At 44.2% G+C, this 26,456-nt stretch overlaps 6 protein-coding genes and 1 long non-coding RNA gene across 11 annotated transcripts in view; 4 read left to right on the top strand and 3 right to left on the bottom strand.

Annotated features, from left to right (window-relative positions):
- LOC101061727 (IQCJ-SCHIP1 readthrough transcript protein-like) overlaps positions 1–2,149 on the top strand; it is a 114,217-nt gene extending 112,068 nt beyond the window's left edge. For both annotated transcript variants that reach the window (XM_029843768.1, XM_029843769.1), the window contains exons 14-16: positions 439–532; positions 1,284–1,361; positions 1,395–2,149. In XM_029843768.1, the coding sequence (XP_029699628.1) occupies positions 439–532; positions 1,284–1,335 (146 nt within the window). In that variant the 3' untranslated portion in view covers positions 1,336–1,361; positions 1,395–2,149. The remainder of the gene's footprint in view (positions 1–438; positions 533–1,283; positions 1,362–1,394) is intronic.
- Positions 2,150–3,672: 1,523 nt separating this feature from the next.
- il12a (interleukin 12a) lies at positions 3,673–5,652 on the top strand. 2 transcript variants are annotated; one of them, XM_029843771.1, is made up of 7 exons: positions 3,673–3,783; positions 3,865–4,022; positions 4,106–4,195; positions 4,360–4,401; positions 4,839–4,982; positions 5,106–5,144; positions 5,245–5,640. In XM_029843771.1, the coding sequence occupies exons 1-7, from the start codon at positions 3,765–3,767 to the stop codon at positions 5,383–5,385; spliced, it is 633 nt and encodes a 210-aa protein (XP_029699631.1). In that variant the 5' UTR covers positions 3,673–3,764; the 3' UTR covers positions 5,386–5,640. The 2 variants fall into 2 exon arrangements, with proteins under 2 accessions (XP_029699631.1, XP_029699630.1); XM_029843770.1 differs by having other exon boundaries at positions 5,106–5,652.
- A 165-nt stretch (positions 5,653–5,817) lies between these two features.
- LOC115251446 (uncharacterized) lies at positions 5,818–7,375 on the bottom strand. 2 transcript variants are annotated; one of them, XR_003890003.1, is made up of 4 exons: positions 7,352–7,375; positions 7,191–7,248; positions 6,875–7,089; positions 5,818–6,321 (listed from the first exon to the last, which is right to left on the bottom strand). It is a non-coding gene; the product is annotated as an uncharacterized lncRNA (long non-coding RNA). The 2 variants fall into 2 exon arrangements; XR_003890004.1 differs by having other exon boundaries at positions 6,875–6,978; positions 7,352–7,367.
- Positions 7,376–10,296: 2,921 nt separating this feature from the next.
- qpctla (glutaminyl-peptide cyclotransferase-like a) lies at positions 10,297–13,947 on the bottom strand. The gene is made up of 7 exons (XM_003968397.3): positions 13,271–13,947; positions 12,827–12,973; positions 12,463–12,756; positions 12,019–12,180; positions 11,337–11,436; positions 11,141–11,257; positions 10,297–11,053 (listed from the first exon to the last, which is right to left on the bottom strand). Exons 1-7 carry the CDS (start codon positions 13,478–13,480, stop codon positions 10,908–10,910), a joined length of 1,176 nt encoding a protein of 391 aa, XP_003968446.1. The 5' UTR covers positions 13,481–13,947; the 3' UTR covers positions 10,297–10,907.
- A 407-nt stretch (positions 13,948–14,354) lies between these two features.
- LOC101069675 (ribonucleoside-diphosphate reductase large subunit) lies at positions 14,355–18,188 on the top strand. Of its 2 annotated transcripts, XM_011608345.2 has the most exons (5): positions 14,355–14,471; positions 14,578–14,667; positions 15,452–17,433; positions 17,513–17,701; positions 17,778–18,188. In XM_011608345.2, the coding sequence occupies exons 2-5, from the start codon at positions 14,649–14,651 to the stop codon at positions 17,970–17,972; spliced, it is 2,385 nt and encodes a 794-aa protein (XP_011606647.1). In that variant the 5' UTR covers positions 14,355–14,471; positions 14,578–14,648; the 3' UTR covers positions 17,973–18,188. The 2 variants fall into 2 exon arrangements, with proteins under 2 accessions (XP_011606647.1, XP_003968396.1); XM_003968347.3 differs by lacking the exon at positions 14,355–14,471 and having other exon boundaries at positions 14,486–14,667.
- Positions 18,189–18,599: 411 nt separating this feature from the next.
- On the bottom strand, positions 18,600–21,463 carry LOC101062626 (caspase-1-like). Its single transcript, XM_029843594.1, has 8 exons — positions 21,318–21,463; positions 20,366–20,647; positions 20,199–20,281; positions 19,933–20,109; positions 19,609–19,849; positions 19,394–19,534; positions 19,032–19,141; positions 18,600–18,948 (listed from the first exon to the last, which is right to left on the bottom strand). Exons 1-8 carry the CDS (start codon positions 21,322–21,324, stop codon positions 18,841–18,843), a joined length of 1,149 nt encoding a protein of 382 aa, XP_029699454.1. The 5' UTR covers positions 21,325–21,463; the 3' UTR covers positions 18,600–18,840.
- A 280-nt stretch (positions 21,464–21,743) lies between these two features.
- LOC101069905 (rab5 GDP/GTP exchange factor-like) lies at positions 21,744–26,399 on the top strand. The gene is made up of 9 exons (XM_003968348.3): positions 21,744–21,898; positions 22,312–22,507; positions 22,581–22,753; positions 23,019–23,197; positions 23,420–23,501; positions 23,572–23,704; positions 23,781–23,872; positions 23,960–24,216; positions 24,440–26,399. The coding sequence occupies exons 2-9, from the start codon at positions 22,335–22,337 to the stop codon at positions 24,860–24,862; spliced, it is 1,512 nt and encodes a 503-aa protein (XP_003968397.1). The 5' UTR covers positions 21,744–21,898; positions 22,312–22,334; the 3' UTR covers positions 24,863–26,399.
- Positions 26,400–26,456: the final 57 nt, after the last annotated feature.

The following is a 26,456-nucleotide window of genomic DNA, read 5'->3' as shown; positions in this document are numbered from 1 at the left end:
ATAGCAGAAATGAGCAAGAGAGCAAATGGGGGAAAAACGCACACTCACCCTACTGACCCCTACACTTTTCAGTGGATGTGAAAGTACTTTTCTATATGTTAGTTCAAAGACCTTTACTGTCAGCAGCTTCCCCTGAGTATTTACTGTTAGCGGCCAGCACGCATCAGCCAGCTCGGTGCTCAGGGATGAATAACCTCTCATCTTACATGAACCAGTTCCAGAAATCCCCAAGAGCCCATAAAGCTTGTTTTGAACTCAGCGGATTCCCCTCCTCAACGTTTGCCACAGTCAGACCTTTGTGTTGTTGGGACAAGCTGAAGGAAGAATCCCTGAAAGGCAACACGTCAAACAAACACACACCAAAAAAGCAAAAAGGCCCTGCGGCGGCGATGTGGTCGCAGCCTCACACCAGCGTCTCTGTCTCTCTGCTCTGTCCAGGTCTGAATGAGGAGCTGGTCCAGTTGCTGCTGATCCGAGACGAGCTCCACATGGAGCAAGATGCCATGTTGGTTGACATAGAGGACCTCACCAGGTGACCAGGCGCTCCACCGTGAATGCGTTTGTATTTGGTCGCTGCTAAAAACAAATGTGGAAAGATGCACATCGGATGAGTGCTTTAAGATTTTCCGACCTTCCGACCATTCGTTCCTGCTGAATAAGTAAATAAGCAGAATTAAGTCTACAAAATAAACCACGTGGTTCATTATGTTTCATTTATTGACGCATATTTTACCAAAGAACATTAAAAGAAATAACAAAAATGTCTTCAAGATATAATATAATAACGACGATGGAAAAGCCTTATAAATGTGCATCAATTGGGCTGATTTGTTATCACAGACGTCTGACATTTGATGATTTTATTTTGGTTTCTTGCCGCCTGAAAGATCATTAAAACTGCACAACTTCTTGTTGCGAGTCATAAATCAGCTTTATTGAACTGATGGACTGTTGAGGCTGTTTCCTAGAAATGATAAATAGCAGCTTTTTTGTCACCAATGCTGCTGCAAGTGAGAAAGGAAAGAAAATAGACTCAAATTTATATTCATAAATGAATGTGATGGTTTCCATGGAAACTCTTTTGATTTTAAATCAGCATCACCCTAAATCTCACTTCCTTCATACACTATGCTAGCTGCGGCTAACTGAGCTGAGACAGCGAGGCCTTTATGAGCAGGATTTTTCATGGTGCAGGTTTTAAATGTTGTTTTTGAGGTAGATAGATAAAATAACAACAGGAAACTGTTGAAGAAGAAAATGACTTTTATTTGTCTGTTGTCCAGGCACGCTGAGAGCCAGCAGAAACACTTGGCCGAGCGGACCGTATCCAAATGAGACGCCACCTCCGATCGCCGCCTTCTTCCCCTCCCCCCCCACCCCCCCCCCCCCCCCCCCCCCCCCCTCCACTCCTCACCCATCCCTGGCATAGAGAAGTACCCCCCCTCTTCATTGGCTTCTGTGGTTCTCATTTCCCCGTCCTGAGGACAGGGGAGCACTTCCTGCTTCCTGGTAGAAGAGGAAATGGATCGTGTGTTGTCATGGATTCTGTCCGTCCCCCCTCCCCCTCCCTCCCAAGCTTCCTGTGCAGTGATCGGCCTTGCTTTGCAACTGTTTCTTTCTGACTTTCTACAGTACATTCGCCACTAAATTATAACTGTTGCAACAACAAAAAAAATCGCGGGGGGAAAAATAAATAAAATTTAAAAAAAAAAATGCTAGTGAAAATTTTAGTAGAAAGTGAGTCATGAGGAAAAAAGAAACATTGTATTTAATAAAAAAGAAAAAAAACAAAACGGATGGAAACTTACTCCAAACTATTTTAAGTTGGCAATTTGAAAGTATTTCGATCCGTTTTATTCTGCACAAAACAGTAGTTTTAAACTGAGAGATGTTGATTTGAAGGTGCTAAAAGAGTGTAAAGGAAACATGCCTGCCTTGTAGTGGAGTTGTACCTTTTTATTTTATTTTAAAATATGTTCACTCCTCAACATTTTGTGAATGTTGATCCGCCGACACGAGTCATTTAAAATGAATACATGTGTCCATATTGTTTGGGTTTTTTTCATTGTACTCAGAAGACTTTATTGGAGGGAAGAGATGTTTATGTACAGATATGTAAAATAAAGAATAAACTTTGTTTCATACACTTGTCGGGCTGCCTTTGCTGCTCTTTCAGCTGGGTTTCCTCTTTCGAGTGAACTTGGGAAGTGCAATGAGAACGCGCGACCACATCACAGCGTGACTCAATAACAGACGTAATAACACCTGAGCTCAACCTGTGTTTGTCATTGGTCCTCAGGCTGATCTTTTTGGGGAGTCGGCAGTGAGAAACACACTCAGTTTGAGGTCAAAATGGACAGGAAATGATGACTGTGTGTGTGTATGTGCGTGAGTGTGTGTGTGTGTGTGTGTGTGTGGGAGAGAGAGAGAGAGTTTCAACACCAACTTAAGTGTTTCTGCACAAGTTGGCCTGGAAACCCGGAAGTGGGACAGGATGAGGTCATACCACCGATGAAGTCTTGACAGCACTGGCATTTCGACCCTTCACGCAGCTCCCAGAAACCTTCTCGTTTATAAGAATGAGACTTACGTGGCCCTAGCTCCGAATCACCCCGTCTGATCTATTCTGGGAACCGTTGAGATGATGATTGAAAAGCCAGAAACCTTGAAATGACGTTATTTGTAGTTTTAAGAGCTGTCATCATTGTTGCTTTTACGGGTCATCGTAAATTTTCCCCATCAACTACCGCGTCTCTCGCTTAATGTGTCAAAATATATTTTTAAAAGGTACCACAAAGTATTGAAGTTAGTCTTTAAAATCCACATTTAAAAAGAGAAAGTTCATGGAGGATTGGTGTGACCAAGCATCTTTTATTGAATCGAGATGATGCGCAAAACAAAAGTACTCTCCTGTCCTGAAAATACCTGCACTGAATGCCACATTACACGTCACGCTAATTTAAAGGAACAGTCCACTGTAAATTAAAACCTCATCCTTTTAATCAAACAGTTAATAATACTAACAATCATAAACAGACCTTGATGTTGATTATTCAACTCAAAAGACATTTTCTTGTTTCATAGAAAACATTCCCACATTTCCAAATATTACAAAAACGATAAAGTGAGCCAATCCGAATCACCTGTTTTGATGGATTTTTTTTTTTGTTGCTTTGTTGTTTAATTAAAATGCAAAATGCTGTGCATTGTTGTGCTAAGCCAGTGACACCACTTGATCTCATGATTCCGTGTAAACATGCAAAGACGAGGGGAACCCAGGAACATGATGTCATAGCTGAAAATAAAAGAGAGTTTATTTTATAAGATGTCCCTGTGTTCTTGTGAAAAACTCATCAATGTAGCAATTACTGAATTCATTTTCAGCTAATTAATCTCCTCTTTAACCCCCTCAATATTTAACTATGAATGCGTGTCATTAATAAAAATCATTATTGCTACGGGGAAAAGAGATGATCTGCCCCAGAGCAATAATTGCCTTTCAAAAAAATCCTAAATTTAGGCAACTTCACCAATACTTCGCACTATTACTCGTCTTTCTCCCCTCTGCAGTTGCAGCCTCGCTCAACCGAACACTTCCCATTTTATTCTTTCAACCAACAAGGAAATTACATATGACGTTTTAGTTTTCTTTTTGCTGGCGCCCCTGCGGGCCTGCGGAGGGAATCCCCGAGTCGAAAAGGCCAGCAGTGTATATAAACCCACCGCGGCGTGCGTGAGAGTTCAGATTTCCCGAAGCAGCGACCATGGCGATTGTTCCTTCATGTGAGAACCTTCCCGTCCTGAACCATTTTGTGAGGTGCAGCTCAGGTTCTCCCTGATAATTAACCTTCTCTCAACGTGCAGATGTGTCCAGCTCTCTGCTGCTGATGATGATGATGCTGATGGTGACCTGGCGCGCATCCTCTGCTGGTCCGGTGCGCGCTTCGAACGTGGAACGGTGCCAGGGGTGCCCCTCTCTCTTCAGGAACCTTCTGGGGAACATCAGGGAGCTGCTGAAAAGCGTGAGTTTCATTTTACGTTCTTTATTTGCATCAGATCCACCTGGATCCACCCTGCGTTTATGCTCAGATTTTCCTCCTGACAGGAAGATCTGCGTTTCGGCATCACGTCCAGCAGTGTGGTGGTGAGCAGCAAGAGTAACACTCTCCTGGCGTGCACGCCCACACCGACCCAGGTGACCTTTGATGATGCAAAAAATGCTACAATAGTAGAATAACATTTTTTTTCCTGTATATAGTGTAATGTATATAGATTTTTTTTCCCCGGATGTTTTGCCAGATGTCGCCTGTAATGTTTTTTTTAATGTAAATTTGTTGAAAAATGTGTTTTATCCAACAGAACACAAACTGCCTGATACAGAGAAACTCATCTTTCAGTGAGGTTTGTTCCTTTCCAAATACTCTAAAAACACATTATTAAATTATTCACAAACAGCGTTTAATCTGAAATAAAACTATTCTGAGGGCAGACTGTCAGTGTTCATCTTATAGGCTTCACTATAAATGTGGGGGTTTTATAAATTAAGGCCGTTCAATTCTGTAACATCATAATATATCTGTAAATTTATGCTGAGCATTTAGAGCCGAGAGGCAGGAAGATTTAATACCTGTGTGTTCAAAGGCTTTAATTTTAAAGGCTGGTGGGTTTTGGGAAGGTCCCTATTTATTTTTGAAACAATCACACCCTCCTTTTGGTGTTTGTTCAAGGTTTAATCTTTTTTTCTTCATGAAGAGGTGATGAAATCAGGACACAAACCACTTTTAAGCCACTGAAACTGGCTTCAAAGTTCTGTTTTGTTTTTGCTCGGGTCTCGGCAGACTGAGTGTATGAGAAACATCATGAGGGACCTGGATCACTACGCTGCCGCAATCCGGTCGTACCTGAAAGCTCCGATTAGATCTTCCGAGCGTGAGGAGAAGCTCCTCAGCCCTACTGTGGAGATGATCCAGGACCTGAGGAAGGTGCGTGTCTTAATATGTGCATGAGAGAGAGACAGAGAGGAGTGAGGATTCAAGAGAGAGAGAGAAAGTCCAGGGAAATAACGTTGTGGTGTCACCTCACCAAATCTTCCTTGGTTTGTACAGTGCTGCTCCCAGTCAGAGGAAGAGGACTCCTCCTCACAGGTACTGGTTTTGGTTTTCACTCTGGTGTCTCCTCTTCAGGGGGAAGGTACTCACTTTAAAAGCATGAAACAGGCTGTGATCCTTCTGTGGCTTCTTCCAGGACAGCGTTGCCAGCCTGTGGGGCAGCAACTCCTTCAGCAACAGGCAGAAGATGTGGAAGATGATGAGGGGCTTCTACACCCGGGCCATCACCATCAACAGAGCCGTGGGCTACATCGCCTCCGGAGAGCACAGGAAGTAAGCTGTGTTCAGACAACCATCCCTGATCGTCCACTACCGTCACTTAGCAACCAAGTAAAGTGTCACACTGCAAGTGATCGCTGATCAGGCATAAGCTACCGCTGGCAAGTACTCCGGCATCTCCCCTCCATGTGATCAAACTAAAAGAAGAAAAGAAGAACCCAACTCCACCTATTTATCTAAAATGTATTTATTACTGTATTTATTTATTTATTTAATGTGATGTTATTTAATAAACACATTTTTGGCAACAAAGGTTGATGGAAAAAAATAGAGTTTTTTTTTCGGGCCTGAGCACCAGTGCAAAATAGAGAAAATAAAAAAAAGTCAGCATTCCGGATGCCACTTCAGCCTTTTCCTGACTAGTGTGGAGTTTCATGGAAAGGCCATCGCCCATGGGTGGGAATCATAGAGACCAAGTGCTGATTCATGGCGGTGGAATGTTTCCAGAGGCTGTTGGCAGTCCTGGAAACCAGCTGTGGCGTTTGGCCAAGGGTCTAAAGCACTTTTAATGCTGCAGAATACGCTTGTACCAGACAGACATCTATGTTTTAATACAGGCCAGAGGCATTATTGAAATAAGAATATGAAACATCTGGGTTTTTGGGATTTTTTTTTTTGTTTTGTTTTGTTGTTTTGGTTTTTTTGGGAGGTGTATGACCAAAACTGTGCAAAAGAACAGATGGGTATTTCAGTTGGAATGTAACAGCCAGTGAGGTTTAAAACTTTTTTTAATTATTTTTTTGCAGTTTCACCACTGCAGTATTTATAACAGATACATTATTGGCTATTCTTTAACACCTCCTCTGGAGGCTGTTTTAACTTTTCACCTTCCTGCCTGGTAGAATGGTCTAAATCAGGCTGCAGATGTGAATGCATCTTTAGACTGTCGCTGCTCTGTTTGTGAGATGTTTGTCCTAATTTTAGTTCCTACAGCCTTTAAAAAAAGAAAGAAAAAGAAAAAGAGTTCAGAATTAGTATGTAAAAAGATTGTTTAAAAAAAAATACACAGTCCCAGATGGCTTCGGACCGTTGCTCTTTTATTTTTACCCAGTATCCTTTGCTACAGTTGCATACAGAGACACGATGTTCGAAAATTCCAAAACTGCTAATGTGCGTGACTTGGCGGGCAGGAAGCTTAATTTTGGACCTTGATACACAACTTTGTGTTTCAGCCGGAAGCCAGTTTTGCTTTTACTTTTTTGTGCAGTTTGTGCATGTGAACATTTAGCGTTCAGCACCATCTAGTGGACAATATATGTAATACATCACATTGTCATTGCTCAGCATTCAATACTTTGTTTCCTCACAAATTCGTGCCAAACCTCAGAGACCTGGAAGTCTCCACGCTCTGCTTCTGAATTATGAGCTTTATGACGGAGAGACCTCAAGGGGTGAGGATTAGGAACTACACCTCCAGCCCCCAAATCCTCAGCATCCAATCCAATCTGTTCTACTCCCTCTACAACCATGACTGCCGAGCTACTCACCACCATTGTGAAGTTTGGGCCTGATCCAGTGGTAGTAGTGGTGGTCGATTGCCGATGGGAGAGGCAGAGGAGCCGTTACACTCCTCTCAGGATTTATGGGACCGCTGTGGAGAGAGTCAGCATCTTCACCTTGGTAAATAAGGCCAGGAGTGCTTGTACTGCCTCAAATGGCTGAGAATGCTCCTGTTTAGCTGCCATTGTCTCTTGTCAAGTTCCTGATGAAGATTAAACTCTTGATTTCACGCACAGACTGGTGTGTGGCAGCGGACTGGAAATATTCAGATTATTTTAAGAGCCGTAATGGGACGCTTCTCACCGTAATCCTCCTCCTCCTCCTCCTCCCCTGAGCTGTCATCAGTGGACGGTTCCGCATTCTGTTTGGTGAATCCAAATAAAGATGCACCAAGTAAATCAGCCGTTTTTCAGCAGATTAACATAACACACAAACAGCCATTTTGACACGTGGCTGCTTCTTACCTGAGCTGCTGCTTTCGCTTTCAGTCGGATTATCTGAAACAAACAGGTCATGCAGAGTTTAGTGCACTTCCTCCTTTTCTTACTACTGCATCTCTAACTCGTGCTCGTCTGCATAAACTCGGCTGAGCCGACAGCGTCGCTGAGCCTTCGATGCGGTCGCGACGTTCCACGTCTGAGTCAAAGTCTCAGATCCCTGATCAGCCCTTCTAAACTCATCTAGCAGAGTTTCTGACCTCTGTCCCCAGTGTTTACACCCTTATGGGGCCCACATCCAAACTCCAGGGGAGCCTCTTCTCCTCTGGGCTCCCTGGCCGAGCGTCCGGCTGTCTAACGGCTGCAGCTCATCTTCTGTGGCCCACAGTTTAATCTCAGACAAACAAGCAGATGCTGCTGTCCTGCACCTCCCTCATCAATCTCTCCCCTCCATTTTTCTCTCCCTCCTCGTCCACGCAGGCCTCCCGTGGCAAATATCTCTGTCTGCTGCTGCCAGCAGGCCTCCCTCTTCTGTCTGGCAAGGCTGCTTCCTTTCATCAGGATGACAAACAAGCTCGAGAGCAAACACACCAACACACAGGCACAAACATAAGTTTGTGGTTTGAACGAATTGATGAGATGGACGTTTGTGGCCCGCCATCTGCTGGTGTCGACACCATAAAGTCAAGAGAATAAAGAGACAAAAACAGCTTTTTGGCACCAAAAGGGCTGTTCTGCAGGCCTTTCATTGATATTCCCTTTTCTACCTTTACAATCCTGCCAGGACCTGCAGCAGAGGAGCATCCTCACACGAGATGCTGACGCCACTGTGACACACACTGGTGTGTTTGGGTCCATCCGGAGGTCAAAAGCCTCTTATTCTGTCCTCTCTTGAAGATTCATCTCCCACCGCTAAAGATTAAACTGCTGCTCTGACTGCACAAACACATTTAATAGCGTTGAGTTGCTGCACAAGAAATGTCCCAAAAATGGTAAAAGAAAGTAATACAAAATACAACTATTTAAACAATAATAAGGAAGCATTTCACAGTTTTTGGATGACATCAGCCGATATCCGCTGATATCAAGATTCGTTACAGAGGACGTGCCCGCTTGATCAACAATAAACAACTATCAAATGTGATTTTGCCCCATTCAGGAGAGACTATGATTCATTGATGTCATTTATATCCGATTACATCCAGATGGAAGACGGATGAATAAACATTTCTATCAGACTATCTGTCATTATAGCTAACAATTCGTTTCTTGAATGATTTGTCATTGACATTTTTAATTACATCTGGAAAACATGTTTGGCCCCTCATCTTACTCACTGTAGAGACAAATATCTTCTATTTTCTATATTATGTTATTTTAATAAGCCTTTCACGAAAGTTCAGATTCTTCTCTTCCCATCTGCCAGGATTTGGATTGTACATTCATGGTATTTAAGAAAAACGTATTCAAAGGTGTTTGTCTGTGTGTGTGTGTGTGTGCGTGCGTGTGTGTGTGTGTGTGTGTGTGTGTCTGTGTGTGTGTGTGTGTGTGTGTGTGTGTTGTTTTAATAGGATTGTCTCATGCATGACTGAACTAAGTTTACAGATGAGCGGCCGTGCTCCTCAGACGATGTGCAGCCATGATCTTCACAGCAGAGCAGGTTGTCTGCGTGTGCGAGGTCCTCTTGCAGAACCAGCATCTCATGGGCTTCCTCCACAGCCTCCCCCTTCTTTCCCCCCTCCTGCGCTCACCCCAGGGAGCTGGAGAGTGGGTTGAAGGCCAAGGCCTCCATCGCCTTCCACCAGGGCCGCTTCGCTGACCTGTACGCGCTGCTGGGGTGCTTCCCCTTCTCCCCCCACAGCCGGCCGCTCCCGCAGCAACTGTGGCTCAGAGCTACACGGAGGCTGAGAGGCAGAGGGGTCGGCCCCTGGGAGCTGTGGGGAAGTACCATGTGAGGAGGAAGTTCCCTCTTCCAGGAACTATCAGGGGCGGCAAAGAGACCAGCTACTGTCCCAAGGTTTCAGCAGCACTATCGATCCATTGATTTGTTTACATTTTTGTTACATTGTTTCTTTTTAATTAGGAAAAGTCGCGGAGTATTCTCCAGGAGTGGTACCAGACTAAACCATATCCGTCCACCTGGGATAAGCAGGAGCTCGCAGCAGCTATCAGCCTCACAACCACACAGGTCAACAACTGTTTCAAGAAACACCAGCAGAGGCAGAAGGGCCAGACCACAGAGGTCAGTGTGCGGCCCTCAGCTCAGCCAGCAGGGCCCAGATCCTCAGTTTTATGTATTATTCTTTTTAATCTATGCCATAGTCATCTAGCTCAATAGTCCAGTCACTTTGAAATAACAGGTGTTTCTAATTTAAGTGAACATACTACTTTTTCAATAATGTTTATGACACATATTGTAACTTAAAGAGCATCAAAGCTTTAAAGGTCGAATCAATTTCAAGTCATTGATTTAAAAAAAAATAAAGAAATGCTTTACTTTAAGCATTTAAAAGGCACAGTTATCGTGATAACAAGGACTGCAATTATGACAAGATTTTATTACGATATTTTTTAATCATAGGCCGGGTGACGCCACATAACTTGTCCACTTTGCAGTTTCTAGCTGCATCATTGCGAGTAGACATAAGTAAAGATATGTTGGTGTGACTGGAATTAATAGTTTCGTCCTGGGTTCGCTTGCGTAGACAGCGCCCTCCTGTGGCGACATATTCACACTACATAAACAAAACAAACAGTTTAAATCTGTTTGCAGCATCTTTTGGACAGGTCTTCTCTTGACCTTTGTTCTCCAGGCCAATCTCCTCCAGCTCACCATCACTTTGGCCCACCATCTCCTCTTCATCACCATCCTCTGATTGTCCTTTAAAAGTTTTATAATTTCTCTGTTCTGTTTGTGTTATTTTTTCCTTTCAATTGGAGTTCTGCTGTGTTAAATGGAAATAATCACCTTATTTAAGTCATAAACAGAAAGAAAGAGAAAGATTTTATTACAGATAACCATTTCAATACACCGAAGTGTAAAAGTAGATTTTAAAAACGTTCTAATAAAATTATTGCACTGCCACAGAAAGTGCAATATAGCCAATAATTACAGGCAGCAACATCAAGTAAGGCAAAGGGGATTCACACAGAGGTCAAGGCATTTTCAACAGATTCATTCACAGTTCTGAAGTGGCTGTAGAACACCGTAGCTGTCTGTATGAACATCATTCACAGCTCCTCAGAGAGACCACTAAAGTCTCTTTTTAGGCAGACATTAGTGCATCTCCATCATATTAACGGGGTTGATTAATAAATAAATGCTATGGCTGTTTCCTCCTGTTTTCCACAGGAATTAACACACACAATACACAATATGTGTTTTTACCCTGCCTCCCTGACTATGATGACGTCAAATTATTAATACTGAAATTAAGACTTTTGTCTTTCTGTTCTTATAAAAAAACAAAGAGCACTCATTCATAGTCTTTGGTAAAATGGGACGTGCACCACTGTGCCACACAACCAGGCCTCGGGTCCAAACCGTGCTGGCTGCCCAGAACACACAGCTGGGGTTTGGTGTTTACAGGCCCAGATATTCAGCCACAAACAAAGCCAGGATCTTGGTCAGGTTCAGCACGGTGGGGCGATGCATGTTCTCTTCCGTGTCATCCAATGTGTGCCAGAACTTTGGGAAGGGTGTGCTGATGAGGTGCAACACAGGGACACCTTGGTACATGTGAAGAAGAGGGAGGAAGAAGATATATTTAAAACCTTCAACTTGCAGCTCTGGTTGAGTTTGGACTCTCTACTAACCTTTGTGAAGGAAGGGAATGTGGTCGTCCTGTACAGGCCCAAGGTAGAAGTCCTTCCTGAAATATGTTTGTTCTGAGGGGTGAGATGTGAAAAGACCCTGTCGATGGAGTCTTTTCTCTGGACCCGAGGAGTAGAGAGCATAATTAGGGAAGAGAAACTCTCAACATGCTCAGGTGAGGGGACATTTGATGCATACCTGCAGCAATCAGGCGGTCAAACCAGCGTTCAGTGTTCTGAAAGTGATTTACAATCAGTGGATCAGGACCGCCGAGCAAATCCAGCAGCACAAAGAGGTCCTGGAAGCAAAAGGTTAGAGATGCAGCTGATGACTGATAATGTTAACTTTAAAATGTCACAGGAACTCACAGGAAATAATAGCCTTAATGCTGTTGGGCGCACTATCAACCACCCTGAGAAACAACCGGGCTGCACAGCGGTGGCACATCTAACCAGAATTAATGTCCATCCCTCTGAAATAAAGTCAGCATTAAGAAAAGAAAATACAGATACTCATAGAGATGGAATTGATTTAAGCTTAATACGTGCTAATGCAGGAACACGTTTATACAAAAACATTGCAATTCCAGACACCGGAGTCCATTACTTAAATTTGATTGACTCCATCTTTCTTTGTTAAACTCTGCACATTTAACCAGCCCATCTTTGAATTTTGCCAATTCTGATAGAAACAATGGTCTGAATTACTAAGTCTGCGTTTATATTTATATCCAGTTATCATGAGCCATCTCACAGACATGCTCAGGTTGACAATTATGAGTTTGTTTAGAGGTTGAGCAGCTTAATCTGCCTAGGTCAGGCATTAAAAGACTGTGTGTATCCAGTTGTATTACTATGATGGCCAAATATTTATTCCTCACCACAGCTTGAAGCATGTTGGCACGCGCCAAGCCTGCAGGGTGGGGCGTGTTGGCCATGCGCTCGGCCAGGTGACGAGAGCCGTAGAGCGAGTCTGTGTCGGTCCACTCCTCGAACGACTCCTCCCCATCAAAAAAGACCAGCTGCAGGGTCACCGGAGGTTTCTGGGAGGACATGAAATGAGATCACAGGAGATCACCTGTCTGGTCTGATGGAGTCGTGATGCTGGACTCGCATTGTACAGAGTTTTTCCTCCCGTTCATTTTGGATTAGGAATATGTAACTCAAATGAATTCCTCTGCTCTTCAGTTTTAAAACGCTCTTTATCACCCAGCAACAACATTTATTACCATGATTGCCACTTTAATTGCACTTTAAAAATGGTTTAGTGCTTATTGCCTGGTTGTAAATGGGATCTAATAATAATGAGTTAAAAAGAGCCAAACCTGCTTCTTGAGATCCCTCAGCTTGATGTCTAGAGAGGATACAATTTCCAAAATCATAGCACAGGGTACTGCTGAATCACTGGCCCCCAGGAACACCCTCTCTGGGGCTACAGGGTCTGGGGGAAGAGCCTTGGAGTCATAGTGGCAGGCCAGAAGCAGCCTGCGAGGGGCAGATGGGTCCAGAGTGGCGATGATGTTAGTGAACTTCACTTGGCCACGAGGTGTTGGTGAGTGAAAGGAGCCTAGATCCACAACCCAGTCAGCCGACAGCGAGGAGAGAGTAGAGGAAATGTGCTGGAGGAGAGCAGAGAGGCCGAATTAAACAGGAAACTGAGATCCAACGTTCAACAAAGCCGTAACTCACCTGCTGCACGGCCAAACTGCCTTGTGTACCTGGGAGCCTCTCTATCAGGATGGGCCTCAGGAGAGTCTCCCACAGACGTGCGCCATCCACCTGAGAGGCCAGACGGTGAATCTGGGATGTGGAGTACTTACTGGGCTTGTGGGACAACTTTAGGAGTGGGAGATAAATGATTAATTCATTGATAGAAAACGTGAAGAAAATAGTCGCAATAGTATTAACAGTAATAATAATAGTCAATCCAGTTCAGACACCACATGTATGGAAAATGTGTGATTATACTTTGGTGATGTTGGAGAGTTTTTGTTTATAATCCAAAAATATGGCTTATATATATTTATTTTCCCTTGAGGTCCTTTGAACACATTTTGGACGTTAGCACATTTGGGAACACAGTCCTGTCCGGCCAATGCAACACCATCTGGTGTTAGCTCTCACATCTCTTACCCGGTCTCTGGCCAGATCTAAGGTAGGCATGCGGTCCACATGTCCACCCGTGGTGTCGTTGGACAGGTAGACGCCCAGCATCAGCGTCAGCACCAAAACCGCGAGGAGACAGAACAAAAGTGACCGGGCTCTGGGCATTCGCACCCGGTCACAGCCAGGGACACCGTAGCCCTGGTTCAAGAACTTGTTTCTACGAGTAGGTCTGGACATGTCTCTGGAAAAGTCTCTGTAGCTGCTCAATCGGTCGAAAGAGCGACGTGTACATCCATTGGAGGAGGGATGTCCAAGCAGGAAGTAGAGGAAGGTTGTTCTGAACCACAAACACGGTCAAAAAGCTGAATTAAAGTGGGCAGACCATGGTCCGCCAGTGGGCTTGTAACGTCGCTTTCGTATCCTTTTCTATCCCTGTACCAGCCGCGATCCTCGCAGCGATTTCTATCGAAGACATGTTTAATTTATGCTTTATGAATAACTAAAAACCGGTGTGCGAGAACTAATGGTTTCGTGATTTTGGTTCTGCATAATGATATAAAACTTTCTTTAACGTACCAAAGAAAGCTTGCTTTGTAGCATTCAAATAGTTTTGCAGCAAAATCCATTTCATACGTCCATTTTTTTCAGGTTATTGACGTCGGTAATGGTCTTCTTCGTCCCATCTTTCTTCTTCTTTGGTTCTTTATTTTGGGGACGATGTGCGACATTACCGCCCCCAACTGATGTGGAGTGTGACCTGCACTCTGAACTGCACATCTTACATGTTTGACATTTGTAGCTGTAATAATAACACCCAGATGTCAGCTTTACGTATAATATAATGTAAATAACATGTTCCTTTTTGTGACAATGTTCACACTTTCGCAAATTATCTCAGCACTTCAGTACAGGGGCATTTGGCTTCTATTGTCTTTTTAATCAGAGTACTTTATTGATCCCTTTAGGGGGTGTCCATTAGGGAAATTAGCATCTCCAAAAAAAAAGGAGGTGTTTCGCCTCTGTCATTCAGAACTCCAAGCTTTGTTGAACGCTTTATTAATGACCTAGTTATGTATGTTTTCCTCCCTCCAGTCCCGCCAGATTTGCTTCAAGGAAACGGAAATCAGGAAAATATAAAATAAAATCCACACTTTTGATTCGTTCTTCTGGAGGAAGCGATGCGCTTTTCTATCCTGATTGGTCTACAGACCTGTCAATCTCTACCCCTGTAAGTCACGCCTTCCTTACAAATATGATCTTAGCGGGCTATTCGGGAGTATTTCGCGCTTCCTTCTCCTTGTACGTGTTTACTTTCTCGTTTTTATTGTCACCAGGATAAAGGTGAGCCTTTAAGTCGGACACCTGCTCTTTTCTTTGGTGCTGAGAAACATCATATTTCGCCAGGATGCATGTGGTAAAGCGAGGTAGGTTTTCCTCTTGATTTAATGTGACTAACTGAAAGGCCTTGATTAGCACAGAGCTAAACTCCAGAGAAAGTGTCCATCATAACTTATCAGAATGCAGGTTTTTTTAAAATTATTATTATTAAGATTGACGTCATACCCCACAACTGAATCATACGTTATCACTTGTGTCGATGAAGTGAAATAAACTTGCGGATTTCGCTAGCTCTTAAGTTCCTACGTCATCCTCATAAACGGGCTCCACAGATTGTCTCATTCACCCAGCAAACTTCTCTTAAACGGTGAAACGGTGTCCGACATTTAGGTTGGCAGTGATTGTGTCGATACAGCCCAAAGACTTTAGATAAATACAGCTGCTGTGGCTGGACAAACGTCTTTGTCTTCGTTGGCGCCAAAAGACCAACTTGAATTCTCTCTGTCGAAGTCCCAGCACAACAGATTAAAGCTCAGCTTTAAGTTAGAATAAATGACAAAATTCTACATTTATTACAGTGAATCACTTCGATTTCTTTTTTCGTGATACTCAACATTGGTTTTTGTTTTGTTTTTTGCTGTTGATAAATGGATCGAGTCAAACGATAAATGTACATAAAGTATTACATAGTCATTTGAGAGCGACGTCTTTATATACTTGGATCTTAAATCAATTTTACAGCTCAGATTCTTTTGTGAATGTATTTGTATTTGAATCAGATTAACCAGTTCATGCTCAGATCTGATTTAGCTAGAGATTAAGGTGATTTAAGGGACATTATTGAACTTGTGTCATGTGTCTTTTACACAGATGGACGCCAGGAGCGCGTCATGTTCGATAAAATCACCTCTCGCATCCAGAAGCTGTGCTACGGCCTAAACGCTGACTTTGTGGACCCAGCCCAGATTACCATGAAGGTGATCCAGGGTTTGTACAATGGAGTCACCACGGTGGAGCTCGACACCTTGGCAGCAGAGATCTCTGCTACTCTGACCACCAAACACCCTGACTACGCCATCCTCGCTGCACGGATCGCCGTCTCAAACCTGCACAAGGAGACAAAGAAGGTGTTCAGTGACGTGATGGAGGACCTGTACAACTACATAAACCCACTAAATAAGCGTCACTCTCCCATGGTCTCCAAGGAGACGCTTGACATCGTCCTCCAGAACAAAGACCGCCTGAACTCGGCCATAATATATGACCGCGATTTTTCATACAATTTCTTCGGCTTTAAAACCCTGGAGCGGTCCTACCTGTTGAAGATCAACGGCAAAGTGGCCGAGCGACCGCAGCACATGCTCATGAGGGTTTCTGTGGGGATCCATCAAACAGATATTGATGCAGCGATTGAAACCTACAACCTGCTGTCAGAGAAGTGGTTCACCCATGCCTCCCCGACACTCTTTAATGCAGGTACCAACAGGCCACAGCTGTCCAGCTGCTTCCTGCTCGCCATGAAGGATGACAGCATCGAGGGCATTTATGACACGCTGAAACAGTGCGCGCTCATCTCCAAGTCGGCTGGAGGAATCGGTGTGGCCGTCAGCTGCATCAGATCTACGGGAAGTTACATCGCTGGCACCAATGGCAACTCCAATGGGCTTGTCCCCATGCTGAGAGTTTACAACAACACCGCACGCTATGTGGACCAGGGTGGAAACAAGAGGCCTGGGGCTTTCGCCATGTACCTGGAACCCTGGCATTCCGATATATTTGACTTCCTGGAGTTGAAGAAGAACACTGGAAAAGAGGAGCAGAGAGCCAGAGACCTTTTCTACGGTATGTGGATCCCTGACTTGTTCATGAAGAGGGTGGAGAGTAACCAGGACTGGTCTCTAATGTGTCCAGACGAATGTCCCGGGCTGAATGAGTGCTGGGGGGAGGAGTTTGAGAAGCTCTACACCAAATACGAGAAAGAAGGCCGCGTCAAGCGTGTGGTGAAGGCCCAGCAGGTTTGGCATGCCATCATAGAGTCCCAGACTGAAACCGGCACTCCATACATGCTCTACAAAGATGCCTGCAATAGGAAGAGCAACCAGCAGAATCTGGGCACCATCAAGAGCAGCAATCTATGCACAGAAATTGTGGAATACACCAGCAGCGACGAGGTAGCGGTTTGTAATCTGGCCTCCGTCGCACTCAACATGTACGTCACCGCTGAGCGGACTTTTGACTTTCAAAAACTAGCTGCTGTGACCAAGGTAGTTGTCAAAAACTTGAACAAGATCATAGATATTAATTACTATCCAGTGCCCGAAGCTGAGAAGTCCAACAAGCGCCACAGGCCAATAGGAATCGGTGTCCAGGGTTTGGCCGACGCATTCATCCTCATGCGTTACCCGTTCGAAAGCCCCGAAGCTCAGCTTCTGAACACCCAGATCTTCGAGACCATCTACTACGCAGCCCTCGAGGCGAGCTGCGAGCTGGCTGCCGAGCTCGGGCCATACGAAACCTACGAAGGCTCCCCGGTCAGCAAGGGCATCCTTCAGTACGACATGTGGGAGAAGACGCCCACCGACCTGTTGGACTGGAAGCTGCTAAAGGAAAAAATCGCCAAGCACGGCGTGAGGAACAGTCTGCTCTTAGCCCCGATGCCCACCGCCTCAACCGCCCAGATCCTGGGCAACAACGAGTCTATCGAAGCCTACACCAGCAACATCTACACCCGCAGGGTCCTGTCCGGGGAGTTCCAGATTGTCAACCCTCACCTCCTCAAAGACCTGACGGAGAGGGGGTTGTGGAACGAGGACATGAAAAATAAGCTCATCGCTCACAACGGATCCATTCAGGTAATCTTGAAATTGAACATCTCGTGTTATTTTCTCTGCAACAAGTGGAAACTAACTTTTCTTCCCCTCGGTTTTACAGAATATCAACGGCATTCCAAACGACGTGAAGCAGCTGTATAAAACTGTGTGGGAAATCTCCCAGAAAACCATCATCAAGATGGCAGCCGACCGCGGCGCCTTCATCGACCAGAGCCAGTCTCTGAACATCCACATCGCAGAGCCCAACTATGGCAAACTAACCAGCATGCACTTCTACGGCTGGAAACAAGTAAGTCGTTCAGAGACCAGAATAAGGCGTTTAAATGCTGCAACCGCGTGTTAAAATGAACTTTTGCTTCCGTCAGGGTCTGAAGACGGGGATGTACTATCTGAGGACGAAGCCTGCTGCCAACCCCATCCAGTTCACTCTGAACAAGGAGAAGCTGAAAGAGACACAGGACCCGGTCAAGGCCTCTGAGGAGGAGGTCAAAGAACGCAACATGGCCGCGATGGTGTGCTCTCTGCAGAACAGGGACGAGTGCCTGATGTGTGGGTCATAAACGCATCTTAGAATGGTCTTAACAACTCATACACTTCAGATTTCCCCCACTCTGTGCAGCAGTGCACTGTTTGACTTCACAGAATGATCTTTGGCAATATAATGAGATATTCTGTTCAACTGCACTAAGGAAGACACAGAATATATTTAATGTTTGCAATATAATTGTTAATACAGTAAATAAATGAAATACATACAGTCTGTTTGAGTCATGGAACACGATGTCGCTTTGTATTCTGTGGTTTAGAAAAAAGAAAATGCATCAGAAAAATACTTACCAGTAATTAGGTTTTCCTTAATTCTATATCTGAAAAGCTCTCAACCTATTTTAACCCGAAGAGAAGAGTAGAATTCTTAGAGATAAGTTGTAATTTACATCCATAATTGAGAATCAGGTCTAAAAACCCTCTTGGGAATAAAATTTCAGCACACTTACATCATTATGCTCGTAAATCCCTATTTAAAAAACACTGAAATATAATTTACTTTTAAATATACCAACTTATTAAAGGCCTGGTTCATTAAAAAAATAACTAGACATTCCTAAAGTTGTCACTGACTTTAGACGTTTGAGCTGAAACCAACAAATGCAGTCACCAGCATTTTAAATGTCATCAAGGCATTTCTGTAAAAATGGCTCACAGTTTACTCTCTACTCATCTTTCAGGGAACGTTTGCAGCACTAAATGTGACAGTTTCCTGTTGGTTTCTGCCTTTTTCACCACAACCATAAAGATTTCTCGGGTTCAGCTGTCGGCTACAGACAAGGGACCAAAAAAATGTAAAATAATTCAGAGCAGTCAAGCTACTGCGGGCATGTGAAACATGTTATTTCCTTTAAAATGATTCCCGGTGATACAGTCCTGACATCAGATGAGGCCTGGGTAGAAGTAGAAGCGCTTGGTCATGGTGCCCCTGTCCTTGGTCGGCATCTGCCTCCTGTTGCCAATGGGAAAGTCTTCGAAGCGATGCTGCACCTGTGTTTGGGTCAGACGGTCCACAAAGCAAAAATATGAGCGTCGTTTCATCGGCACGGCCGACATTCAGCTGGGAAACATACTTTTCTGAACAGCTCTTCGAGGTCGTCTCTTTCCACCGAGGCGTTAAACACGTCCACGAGGACCTGGACCAGAAACGACCCTTTGGCGAGAGCTCGATACGAAACGGTATCTAGACGGAGACGTTAGCAGAGAATGTCCAAAAATAATAATCGACAGTTAATATTTTGAGTTGTTCTTTACTAACCGACACACCCTAAAATAATTGAATATTAACGTTTATTTTTGCTTCAGTTTATTGCTGTGAAACTTTTCTAACTTCAGTATTTGGCGCCATTGATGATGAAGTGCTCCTTTATCGGCCTTTTTAATGATTTATATACTTTTACTTCCACCTGTACTGATGTCCTTCACACTAACTCACCTGGAGTGCAGCTGAGAAGGGAAACAAAGTCTTTTTCCTTGTGTTCGATCCGTATCGCGTCTTCCTGGATGTTTGCATCATCACTCACAGGAGGGTTCTCGGGCGGGTGCTGGTCATTAAAAATGATTTCTCCCCTTTCATCTGAAGCACAAGCGAGTCATTTTTAAAGTTAGGAGCAGCACCGTCGGGTTACCGTGAGCTGAGAGGGTCATCACCTCCTCTGCAGGCCTGGATGATGATGATCTTGGGTTTGTTGAGCAGCGCCGGACAGTGCTCTGGGCCCAGAAGCCTGTACATTTTGTCCAGGGAGAAGTGGTCATCTTCAAACGTCGGGCTCTGGGTGCTGACCCCAGCAACAACTCCCAGTCTCCCATGAGACATGATCACCACCACCACGCTGTCCGTGTCTTTGAGTTTGGGGCGTTTCGAGAAATCAATGACGGCGTCTTCAATCGCCTGTGATGACACCAGTACGATCAGACGTGGAAACAGACGTGGAAACAGACACGAAGATGCTTAATCTCATTTGCACCACCTACCCGTCCTGTGAGGTTTCTGTATTTCACCACCTCGTACCCGAGACCTTTGAGCAGCGTCTCCATGTTCTCCTCGTCTTTCTCGGCACCTTTTCGGTTCAAACACTGATGGAAGAAGGTGATGTTAGTAATTAAAAGAGCCACCCGATTGTTGATGGCCTCTCTGGTCCCAGGGTAGACCTGAAATGATTGTAAAAGAAGAGAGTGATTGCCAGGTGAAACTTTTGTAATTTTGTGGGGTTAAATCTTGTTTTTTAGAGCTCGCTCACGGTTTTGTCGCTCTGTTTCTCCTTCCAGAACACATCGATTGATGGGGGAGTTGAAGATGACCCTTGACCTTCCATCTGGGGCTCTGCGGTTGAAAACAGAAGGAAACGATTCTGTCAGTTTGAAATAAGGTGTCATGCGGGGCTCTCCAGCTGACCTCTGAGCTCACCTGGTGGAGCAGGATGACCACAGGACAGACCCAGCACTGCAGAAAGCTCAGGGTCTCTGCTCTGAATGTGAGAGATCATTTTCTTGCAGGCTCTCTCCCCCTTTTTCCTCACCGAGTCGATGAGCCGTCGTGCCTTATCGGATCTGATGTTACTCTCCTCAGTGATGGACTCTTTCTCCATCTCGCTGACGATGCCGTCCATAAAGATGTCATCCAGGAGCTGGTTGATCATCTGGGTGGAGACCTTCTCCACAAACATGAGCCTGATGCTGTCCAGCTGGCCTGGAAGAGGGAATTCAGATTATTCTACACTTTTTGGCTCAAACCTTAAACAAGCACCTCACATACGTGACTATGATGGCAGCAAAAATCAGTAATCACCTCCTTTGGAGTTAAACCAAATTTGAAATGTAGCCAATGCATTTTTAATGTATAAATGGCCTCTCATTTACGTAAAACCTTTATATATTTCTGAAACAGAGTTAAATCTGTTGCATCACTTCATTTCCTGGAAAAAATAAAGGGGTGTTTTTTTTCCCCCTTTTATTTTGCATATAATTGAGCTCTTAGACGGGACCATATCAGATACAATAGCAAATAAATGAATTCCTTCCGATGTGATGGCGAGTCATTTTTGTATGAAAGGCATGTGGCAATTATTGCTGGTCAGCAACTCTTGAAATAAATGCTAAACCCAAGATTGGAATGTTGTGAATACGTATAGAGGCATCCTTCTAAATCCTAAATCGGTGCGTTCCAGTATCTAAACTCAACACTTCTGGTCTAATGAGCAAATGTAAAACTAAAAAAAAAGTCTTAATTTTAAAGAAAGACCAACTTTTTGGTTGAAGTGATGGTATCACTCTCATCATTTACAGCGATATTTAAGAGATTTCTACAGGATTCTTAATCTGGATTAAGATTAAAGTTTTCACATATCGCCATCACCTACCTGCCATTTCTCAGAAATCAGTGGATCCGTGAATCTCCGCGATAGAATCTCAAATCTTAAAGCGTTTGGGGCTGTTCTTCTGTCAGTGGAAAAGTTTCTGCACAACTGCACAGCTTGACAGATGTTGGGTACCACAGCAGCTTCCGGTTAATGTAGCAGTGACCTTTACGCTATGAAAGTCCAATAACGTCACAATAATACTAGTCTTCTGACATGAAATATGTCTCATGCGTTAGGTCACTTAATATTTATTATTTTATAATCTACATGTTATAATTTATACAGTCATTTTGCGCACAAGAAGTCTCTGACATTTACTTCGAGAATTGTCATATTTTATTTAAACCAGAAAGAGAACATATTGAGAACAGTTGTCCTATTTATAGTTGAAGTGAAGTAAAGTGACCGCAAGTCGGCGCCAAACAACTATCCAACCAGAGGGGGAACCACAGAGAAAGAAATTTACAAAATGGCGGTGGGGCAAAGTTAGCTGCCTGGCTAAAGAATTAAATTCGCTACAAATAAGCTGGAGCTGGAGCAACGATCGAGTTAATGAGTGTTGCGACACAGCGAGTAAAAGCGTATGTTCACACAAATCCGCGCTGGTTAACTGGACATTTTAATGACCATAACGATAATTGAGCTCGTGACATTTTCTAGCTGGGATTAGCTCTGAAACTAGCTTAGGTAAACATTTACTGCTAACTGTAAGACAGCACGCTCTTGAGGATTTTGCACTGTGTAACTACTCTTACGGTATTTGCTTTAACGTTTTGAAATGGATGGGTATTAAAGGGACATGCTTGTGTTGTATTTTTTTATATTCCGATGTAGGTAGCTGGTAATTATCTATTACTCAGTAATAATTTAGCCAGCAATATATCAGTCTTTTTCCTTGATACAGTTTAAATGAGCCAGAATCGAGACGGTGTAATTATTCACACAATATAATGTCTTGGTTAAGTTCTGACCGCTCTCTTCTCGGCTCAAACAGACAATCTCCTTAACCCGATAGAGATGATAAATCAGCGGCGTGCGATCCATGTGGACCAATCAGAGCTGCTCTGCACGAAAGGATGTGGGTTTTATGGCAACCAGGCTTGGCGAGGCCTGTGCTCAAAGTGCTGGAGAGAGGAGAATCAACGAGAGAAACAAAAGCAGATTCAAGAAGACTGGGCACTTGCTGAGAGGTGAGTCAATCTGCCACCAGTGTCCCCCTTCTGTCCGTCTGCCAGATGTTACAGCTGTCATTTACCTTTCCAGACTGCAGAGAGAGGAAGAAGAAGCATATGCCAGCAGACAGCAAAAGGCCCAACCACAGCCAAGCATAACACGTTTCAGCAAGTTTGAGGAAAGAAAAAGTAAAGAAAAATCGAGTAAAGTCCATACAGTGACAAAATTCTTCACTCCTTCAGCAAAAACTCCACCAAAAAAAGGTATGGCTTCAGCCCCACTTTTTGACAGCATATTATTTAACCGGTTTCCACCTTAATAGCTTCCACAGACTGTGCAGCACAGCCCTGATTAATGCTATTCCCTTGTGCTGTATTTGGGCATCAATGCAAGTGTTGACCAATTGGCAATCAAGATTCAAGATGTACTTTATTCATCCCCGTAGAAAAATTGAATTGTAGTAGCAGCCTAACGTGGATTAATATAACTGTAGTGTGTAATCAACACGCTTGTGATGTTGTCTCCTAGATGTTGCTCCCCAGAATGTGCAGGCCAGCCCAAGTCCAAGCTCCTCTGCAAGCCATCATTCTGCTGTGGAGAGCGACCATGCGACACGAGAGTTCATTGATTTTCTGAAGCCTCTGAAGTTTGGGAGGGAGATCTTTAAACAGTGCCGGGCCTTTACAGAGAGCATGGTCTATAAGCGGGTGAGTGGAAATGATATTGCGCTCTTTTTTTTTTTCAAATTGATCTTAAGATTTAAGGTCTAATTTAGAAGAACTTTGTTTTAAGTATCAATCTGACATCTGAAATTTTTATGGGCTTCAAATGGAAATTATTGTTACAGACCTTTTACTTACAAAAATATGAAAACTACTTCATGGTCACACTTTTGAAAAGCATGATTCTAATCCAATTGTCTTTCTCAGGACATGGCGGCTGATGAACTGTCTGAGTGTGTGCAGGATTTTTACCACAACCTCTCAGAACGCCTTCAGACCCAGTTCAAAGGTACTGCTGAAGGTGCAGACATTGAATATTAGACATTTCTTACACGTCTCTGTTGCTCTACTACTTTTAGGTTCATTAGAACAAGTGGAGGCCGTAATGGATGAAGTAGAAAAGTACATGATGAGTCGCCTTTACAAGGAAGTGTTCTGTCCCGAGACCACAGACGATGAAAAGAAAGATCTGGCTATTCAGAAGAGAATCAGGTCAGCACACAAAGAAGACAAAAACAGGCCCATTGCCCCTAAAATAAACTATCTGAGGGTTTTGCTTCGGTTCCAGAGAGCTGCATTGGGTCACCATTGAGATGCTGTGTGTGCCGGTAGATGAGGAGATCCCTGAAGTGTCTGACAGTGTCGTCAAAGCCATCACAGGTAGGCGCCCTTGGTTTGTGTTCCTATAGTAGGAAGTCCTCCTTTAACGTGTTATTAGTTGGTGCTTAAATCACTGCCTCTCGACAGATGTGATTGAGATGGATTCTAAGCGCGTGCCCAAGGAAAAGCTGGCGTGCATCACTCGCTGCAGCAAGCACATCTTCAACGCCATCAAAGTCAGCAAGAAAGAGGCTGCGTCTGCCGACGACTTCCTCCCTACCCTCATCTACATCGTGCTGAAAGCAAACCCTCCCAGGCTGCAGTCCAACATCCAGTACATTACTCGCTTCTGCAACCCGAGCAGGCTCATGACCGGCGAGGACGGTTACTATTTCACCAATCTGGTGAGAAAGCGACTCCACTCTCTCTGACATCTGCAAAGGTGTTTGCTGTATGTCACCGAGCTGAGGATTTTCATGGTTGTTATTTTGTTTGTGCTGCTGCGTCAGGCCAGCACAAATAATTCAACATGTGGAAATATCAAAATGGGGAATGTGAATCTTTGTATAGTTGATGTCATAACCTGTTGAGGTGTATTGTTGTAAACATCTCTTCGTCCCTCTCCAGTGCTGTGCAGTGGCCTTCATCGAGAAGCTAGATGGCCAGTCCTTGAACCTCAGTTCAGAGGAGTTTGAGCTCTACATGTCAGGCCAAGCGTCCCCACACTGGCCTCAAGCTTGCGGACCGTCGTCCTGCTCTTCGAGCAGCGCTGCTCTGACGCAGGTCCACAAACGCCTGGAGGTGCTGACTGGGCTCGGGGAAAGGCAGGAGCAGGTCATAGAGAAGGCCCGCCAGCTGGAGAGCGACCTCATCGACTGGACGGATGACGTGGAGCAGAAGGTGCAGAGCATCCTTGAGAGTTTTCCCACAGAGACACAAACCCCCGCCACCAGCGCGACCACGCCTGCGGCTGCGTCCGCCATCGACGCCGACAACATCGAGAGCGAGCTTCTGCCCCCCCCGATGCAACCGCAAGTGTTCGCCGGTTGATGTAGGCAGACCTTAACGCGAGCAGTCTGCTAGAGACTTAATTCCACTGTCCTCCATTTCCATGCAGATAGATTTCATTGTCAGAGTTCCTTCAAACTCCACCGACCAGCACGTCCGTAAAATCTTTACTGCCGCGACACGTTTGTGGCGTAGAGGCCGGACTTAATCATAATTAATCTCTGAGGTGCGAAGGCAGATTTCACTCTCTTGTTGACCCAACTCAGTACTTGAGAAACAACCCTGGTGTTGGTCCATAATGACATCATCGTTACCTCATTGTTACATTTATGCAAAAGCAATAAAGCATTCGGTGTGGTCTGCACACCTCTGTTCCACTGACAACTCTTTTGACCACATACATTGTGTAAAGCACCATTACACACTCGTTCCTCCGTGTCAGAGTCCCTGAACTCCAATAGCTGAATTTTAAAAGCAGGGACGTTTCTAGCAAAGGCAGTTGAGGAACCTGTGAAACGTGGAGTCAAAACCCTCCAACACTCCCAATCTGCAGTAATAGCAACTGTGTAGTTTGCTGGTTTTTTTAATTTCCAGAGAGAAAGCCGCGTGTGTTTGTTGGTTTTTGCATGCAGACAGACGCATCTGGAAGGGAACGTGTGTTAATCCATCAACATGGAACAATCCCTCTGTCATCCAGTTGGGTCAGTGGCTTATTTTAATCTCTGTACCCGATGTCTCCTCCATCCATTAGCTGGATGCACAGAAGTCCTTTTATTTTTCTATATAGCAGCAGGTCGAGTCCTTTGGGTGCAGTCGGACAGATTATTCCTGTAATATTTACAGTAAGACATAACATTTATTGTGTTACATGAATTCTAACAATTATTGCTTCGTGGGCTGAGCATGTTATATATATTTTATTTTATTTTGAGAGTTGTATGTCTGAATTGATCCTATGTGATGTATTTGTTGATGGAGTGTCATTGCCACACGCTCAGATACTGACCACGCTCCCCTGACATCGTTATTTACCATCTTTGCGGGGACCGACGTGTTAAAACTCTCTTTTGAAGGCAAATACAACAACGCAAGACTGCCGGGTTGTTGCGCACAAGTCCTGATTGTATTTATGTTGAAGCACCTTTTGGTTTGATTTAAAAGCTTTTTTTTTGTTTTTTTTTGTCCATTCAGTTTGAGTACACGGCTGCAAAGCTCGAAGGATAAACGCTTAACTCACTGTGGTTTCTTTTGTTTTTAGCTGTGGAGAATATTCAGGTGTTTTCTTTTGCTCGTGGGCTAATTTGCTTCACCCCACTCGTGGTTGTTAAGCCGCTGTGGGTTTCATTTGAGGGGGGCGTTTGAAGCAGACCGGCGCTTCATTCCTGTCGGCAGAAACCATTTAACAGGTATTTTAATGAGTTTTAAAACACTGTCTGTGTAACCTTATAGGTTTGTTATTGTTACTCTTGAGAGAAAGTCAGTCACCACTGTCTTTTATTTAAAACTAACTTATTGAGGCAGGATTTGTTCATCTGCCATCGTGATGATGACGACGAGAAATTAAAAAAAATTGGAAGCACTTGTGCAATCCTGTGGAGTTTCCGTTCATATTTCCCATGACTCAGGTTTTGCAAGC

Source organism: Takifugu rubripes, chromosome 11, assembly GCF_901000725.2.
Source record: "Takifugu rubripes chromosome 11, fTakRub1.2, whole genome shotgun sequence".
Taxonomy (NCBI): domain Eukaryota; kingdom Metazoa; phylum Chordata; class Actinopteri; order Tetraodontiformes; family Tetraodontidae; genus Takifugu; species Takifugu rubripes.
Note: the sequence above shows the minus strand (reverse complement) of the source record. Positions and strands in the feature narration are given on the sequence as shown.